This window comes from Corvus brachyrhynchos, unplaced genomic scaffold, assembly GCF_000691975.1.
Source record: "Corvus brachyrhynchos isolate BGI_N302 unplaced genomic scaffold, ASM69197v1 scaffold437, whole genome shotgun sequence".
Taxonomy (NCBI): Eukaryota; Metazoa; Chordata; class Aves; order Passeriformes; family Corvidae; genus Corvus; species Corvus brachyrhynchos.
Genome location: NW_008238962.1, coordinates 29,977 through 35,739, shown reverse-complemented (window position 1 = coordinate 35,739; position 5,763 = coordinate 29,977). Strand labels below are relative to the sequence as shown.

The following is a 5,763-nucleotide window of genomic DNA, read 5'->3' as shown; positions in this document are numbered from 1 at the left end:
TGGTCACTGTCCTTTATTTGGGGACACCCCCTGAGGGGACACGGGGACAGCGTGGGGAGGGGGGACCTGCCCCGGAATTCCCCAAAAAAAGGCACGGAGAGCTTGGAGGCACTTGGAGACCACCGGGATCTGGTGGGAATTATGGGATGGTGAGGGCTGGAGGTGGCAGGAGGTGACAATGGGGGGGGAGTGGGGGACGCCACCCTCGTTAAGAGAATTCCTTGACGAACTTGGTGTAGAAGGCGCTGAGTTTTTCCAGAAGGATCTTCAGCTTATCCGTGGGTGGCAGGATGGTCATCCTGGCGGGAAAAGAAACGGTGGGAAAAGGGCGGGAATGATATTGGGACAATCCTTCCGGGGATCCCGAATCCACCGAAAATCCCATGGGCGCGTTCCGTTGGGCACCAAAACCCCCGTTCCCGTTCTCCCAGAAATCCCAAAAGTGGCACCTGAGCAGCCCTGGGTGGGATGAGGGAATTTGGGAGGGGGATGCTGGAAAAAAGGAATTTTGGGGTGGAGGTCTCCCAGGAAGAGGAAAATTTGGGGTGGAGGTCCTGGGAAAAAGGAATTTGGGGTGAGGTTCCCTGGAAACAGGGAATTTGGGATTGGGATCCTGGGAAGAGGGAATTTGGGGTGGGGATCTCCTGGAAAGAGGGAATTTGGGGTGGGGATGCTGGGAAAGAGGGAATTCGGGATGGGGATCCTGGGAAGAGGGAATTTGGGGTGGGGATCTCCTGGAAAGAGGGAATTTGGGGTGGGGATGCTGGGAAAGAGGGAATTCGGGATGGGGATCCTGGGAAAAGGGAATTTGGGGTGAGGATGCTGGGAAAGAGGGAATTTGGGATGGGGATCTCCTGGGAAAAGGGAATTTGGGATTGGGATCCTGGGAACAGGGAATTTAGGATGGGGATCTCTTGGAAAAGGGAATTTGGGGCGGGGATCTCCTGGGAACAGGGAATTTGGGATTGGGATCCTGGGAAAAGGGAGTTTGGGGTGGAGTTCCCTGGGATGAGGGAATTTGGGGTGGGGATGCCGGGAAAGAGGGAATTTGGGATGGGGATCCTGGGAAAAGGGAATTTGGGATGGGGATCCTGGGAAGAGGGAATTTGGGATGGGGATCTCCTGGGAAGAGGGAATTTGGGATTGGGATCCCACCGGAAGTGGAAGGTGCCTTCCCGCTGTCCGAAGCCGCTTCCCGGGACGACGCAGATCCCGGTTTCCTCCAGGAGCTTCATGCAGAAGAACATGTCCGGGGCCTGGTTCTTCTCCTGGGAATTCAGGATGGGGACGGAGTCGGAAAAATGGGGAGGGATCCGATCCCACAGGGTGCCAAGGGCTCATGGGGCTCATCCCGCCCGGTCCCACATGGATCGGGATTGATCCCAACGAGTCCCACAATTCCTGGGATCGATCCCATCCAGCTCCACATGGATTGGGATTGATCCCAATGAGTCCCACAATTCCTGGGATCGATCCCATCCACCCCACATGGATCAGGATTGATCCTGATGAGTCCCACAATTCCTGGGATCGATCCCATCCAGCCCACATGGATCAGGATTGATCCCAATGAGTCCCACAATTCCTGGGATTGATCCCAACGAGTCCCACAATTCCTGGGATCGATCCCATCCACCCCACATGGATCAGGATTGATCCTGATGAGTCCCACAATTCCTGGGATCGATCCCATCCACCCCACATGGATCAGGATTGATCCCAATGAGTCCCACAATTCCTGGGATTGATCCCATCCACCCCACATGGATTGGGATTGATCCCAATGAGTCCCACAATTCCTGGGATCGATCCCATCCAGCCCCACATGGATTGGGATTGATCCTGATGAGTCCCACAATTCCTGGGATCGATCCCATCCACCCCACATGGATCAGGATTGATCCCGATGAGTCCCACAATTCCTGGGATCGATCCCATCCACCCCACATGGATCAGGATTGATCCCACCCAATTCCACATGGATCAGGACTGATCCCATCCATCCCCACATCTCCCAGTTGGGATCTGGGCGGTCCCACATCCCCTGGGATGGATCCTGCCCATTCCCACATCTCTCCGTTGGGATCCCGCCCAGCCCCACATTCCCGCTCGGATCCCGGCGTTCCCGGGCACCTTGGCGGCGGCCAGGGCGCGGGCCGGGAGGTCGATCCGAGGGAAGGAGTACATGGCTCCCTGCACGGGGTTGCAGTGGATCCCGGGGGTCCGGTTGAAGATCTCCTGGGTCAGCCGGGCCTTTTCCGCCAGGGAGTTGAGCACGGCCTCCTTCTCCTGTGGGATAACGGGATGGGAATGCTGTTCCAGGCCATCCCATCCCATCCCACCACAGCTCACCACAGCCCATCCTTATCCCCATCCCAACTCATTCCCAGCCCTATCTCCATCTTTATCCCACCCCATCTCACCCCATCCCATGGATCCCATCCCATCTCACCCCACCCCATCCCATGGATCCTGTCCATCCCATCCCAATCCCATCCCTATCTCCATCTCTTCTCATTCCCATCCCCATCCCATGGATCCCATCCCATGGATCCCATCCCATCCCATCCCAATCCCATCCATCCCACCCCATCCCACCCCATGGATCCCATCCCATGCCACCCCATCCCGCCGCTCCGTACAGCCTGGAAGCGCTCGTAGGACGGCTCTCCGGGTTTGGGCGGATCCATGACCACATCCAGGACCATCTGTCCGGGCACGGGCGGGCACAGCCGGACGGACACGAGCTTGGACAGCTGCATCTTCACCTCCGGGTCCATGTTCACCACTTCCACATATCCGCTCCGCAGCCCGCACCTGCCGGACACCGCCCGGAATCGGCATCGCCGGGAAGCGCGGAGGGGATGGAGGGAGCGGGGAATGGGGATGGAAGCCATGGGAGGAGAGATGGGGATGGGGGTTCATCATGGAAGCCATGGATGGGAGCTGCGGGTGGAATCCATGGGTGGGAGCTGAGGGTGGAATCCATGGATGAAGGTCCATGGATGGGGGTTTGGGGTAGGAATCCGTGGATGGGAACAGAGAGGACCCATGGATGGGAGCTGTGGGTGGGAATCTGTGGATGGGATCCATGGATGGGATCCATGGATAAGAACCTATGGAGAGGGACCCATGGATGGGGGTTCATCATGGAACCCATGGATGAGAGTCATGGATGGGATCCATGGATGGGGGTTTGGGGTGGAAATCCATGGATAGGACCATGTGGAGAAGCACCCATGGACAGGAACCTATGGAGATCAGAAGCTATGGATGGGAATCTATGGATGGGATCCATGGATGGGGGTCTGTGATGGGAACCCATGGATGGGATCCATGGATGGGGATTTGGGGTGGAAATCCATGGATAGGAACATGTGGAGAAGGACCCATTGATGGGACCCATGGACAGGAACCTATGGAGATCAGAATCCATGGATAGGACCCATGGATCAGAATCTATGGATGGGATCCACAGAGAGGAACCTATGGAGAGGGACCCATGGATGGGGGTTCATCATGGAACCCATGGATGGGAGTCATGGACAGGATCCATGGATGGGGGGCTGGGGTGGAAATCCATGGATAGGAACATGTGGAGAAGGACCCGTGGATAGGAGCCCATGGAGAGGGACCCATGGATCAGAATCTATGGATGGGATCCACTGATAGGAACCGATGGAGAGGGACCCATGGATGGGACCCATGGATGGGACATGGCATCCATGGAGTCACCTCCAACCCCAGTCTGGAAGATCCATGGGCTGGTGGCATCTCCATCCCCAATCCATGACATCCATGGGATGATGGCATCTCCATCCCTACGTCACCTCCATCCCCATCCCAGCGGATCCACAAGGTGGTGGCAGCCCCAATACCAACCCCAGGAGATCCACAGGCTGGTGGCATCTCCATCCCCAATCCATGACATCCACGGGGTGGTGGCATCTCCATCCCTCCATCCTCCCCATCTCCTCCATCCCACCCCATCTCATGGGACCGGTGGGACCCCGGCCACCACCCGGCGTGGTGACAATCCCAGGATGGGGACTCCAGGACTCACTCTCCCATGAATCCCTTGGAGATGGAGTGGAAGGAGGCCAATTCCACCACCTCCGAGTAGGGCGGCCCCATCTCGACCAAGACCTTCTTGAAGGAGTGGAAGGCCGAGCCCTGGGCGTAGATGTTGTCCTGGTACACCTGGAGGGGACATCCCGGGATGTCACCCGGAATTCTGGGGTTTTCCCGGGAATGGGGGACACCCCCAGGTCCCCCCGGCCCTGCCCACCTCATCGGCCATGAGGAAAAGCTTCTCCTCGTAGGCGAATTTGATGACTTCCTCGATGCATTCCCGGCTCTGGACCTGGCCTGGGGACACCGAGAGGGGACATGGGGACACTGGAACTGGGCGGGGAGGGCAGCCCGGCCCGGAACTGGGGTCCCAGTCCAGCCCAGGGGTCCCAGTTCAGTCTTGGGGTCCCAATCCCAGTCTATGGATCCCAACCCAGTTTTGGGGTCCCAATCAAATCCTGGGGTGCCAGTACTGGGGTTCCAGTCCAGTTTTGGGGTCCCAGTCCAGTCTTGAGGTCCCAGTCCAGCCCCAGGATCCCAGTCCCTTCCCGGTGTCCCAGTCCAGTTTTGGGGTCCCAGTCCAGTCTTGAGGTCCCAGTCCAGCCCCAGGATCCCAGTCCCTTCCCGGTGTCCCAGTCCAGTTTTGGGGTCCCAGTCCAGTCTTGAGGTCCCAGTCCAGCCCCAGGATCCCAGTCCCTTCCCGGTGTCCCAGTCCAGTTTTGGGGTCCCAGTCCAGTCTTGAGGTCCCAGTCCAGCCCCAGGATCCCAGTCCCTTCCCGGTGTCCCAGTCCAGTTTTGGGGTCCCAGTTCAGTCTTGGGGTCCCAGTCCGCCCAGGAGTCCCAGTCCAGGTTTGGGATCCCAATCCCAGTCTGTGAATCCCAACCCAGTTTTGGGGTCCCAGTGAACTCCTGGGGTCCCAGTCCAGTCTTGGGGTCCCAACTCTGGGTTCCCAGTCCACCCCAGGATCCCACCCCAGGTCTTCCCCCATGGACCCCATCCCATCCCAGTATCCCACCCCATAGACCCCACCCCACTCCAGGTCTCCTTCCCCATGGACTCCATCCCACCCCAGATATCCCAACCCATGGATCCCATCCCACATATCCCACCCAGTGGATCCCATCCCACCCCAGATATCCCAACCCCATGGATCCCATCCCAACCCATCCCAAATATCCCACCCCAGATATCCCAACCCCATGGATCCCATCCCAACCCATCCCAAATATCCCACCCCAGATATCCCAACCCCATGGATCCCATCCCAACCCATCCCAAATATCCCACCCCACAAATCCCACCCCAACACTGGGATCCCACCCCACTCCAAGTGTCCCACCCCAAGAATCCCACTCCAGATATCCCAACCCACACATCCGACCCAGTGGATCCCATCCCATCCCATCTCATCCCATCCCAGATATCCCATCCCATGAATCCCATCCCATCCCAGATATCCCAACCCACATATCTGACCCAGTGGATCCCATCCCATCCCAGATATCCCAACCCACATATTCGACCCAGCGGATCCCAGCCCATCCCATCCCACCCCAGATATCCCATCCCAGATATTCCAACCCACATATCTGACCCAGTGGATCCCATCCCATCCCATCCCATCCCATCCCATCCCGTCCCATTCCATCCCATCCCATCCCATGGATCCCATCCACTCCCACCCCCGATAA

At 58.2% G+C, this 5,763-nt stretch overlaps 1 protein-coding gene across 1 annotated transcript in view; it reads right to left on the bottom strand.

The window, feature by feature from the left end:
- The window catches only part of GPT (glutamic--pyruvic transaminase), a gene marked incomplete at its 5' end in the record, with an annotated part of 9,261 nt that continues 3,498 nt past the window's right edge, over window positions 1-5,763 (bottom strand). The window contains 6 exons of the mRNA XM_017738648.1: window positions 1-299; window positions 1,156-1,268; window positions 2,134-2,289; window positions 2,643-2,817; window positions 4,064-4,200; window positions 4,289-4,377. Coding sequence (XP_017594137.1) covers window positions 209-299; window positions 1,156-1,268; window positions 2,134-2,289; window positions 2,643-2,817; window positions 4,064-4,200; window positions 4,289-4,377 — 761 coding nt within the window. The remainder of the gene's footprint in view (window positions 300-1,155; window positions 1,269-2,133; window positions 2,290-2,642; window positions 2,818-4,063; window positions 4,201-4,288; window positions 4,378-5,763) is intronic.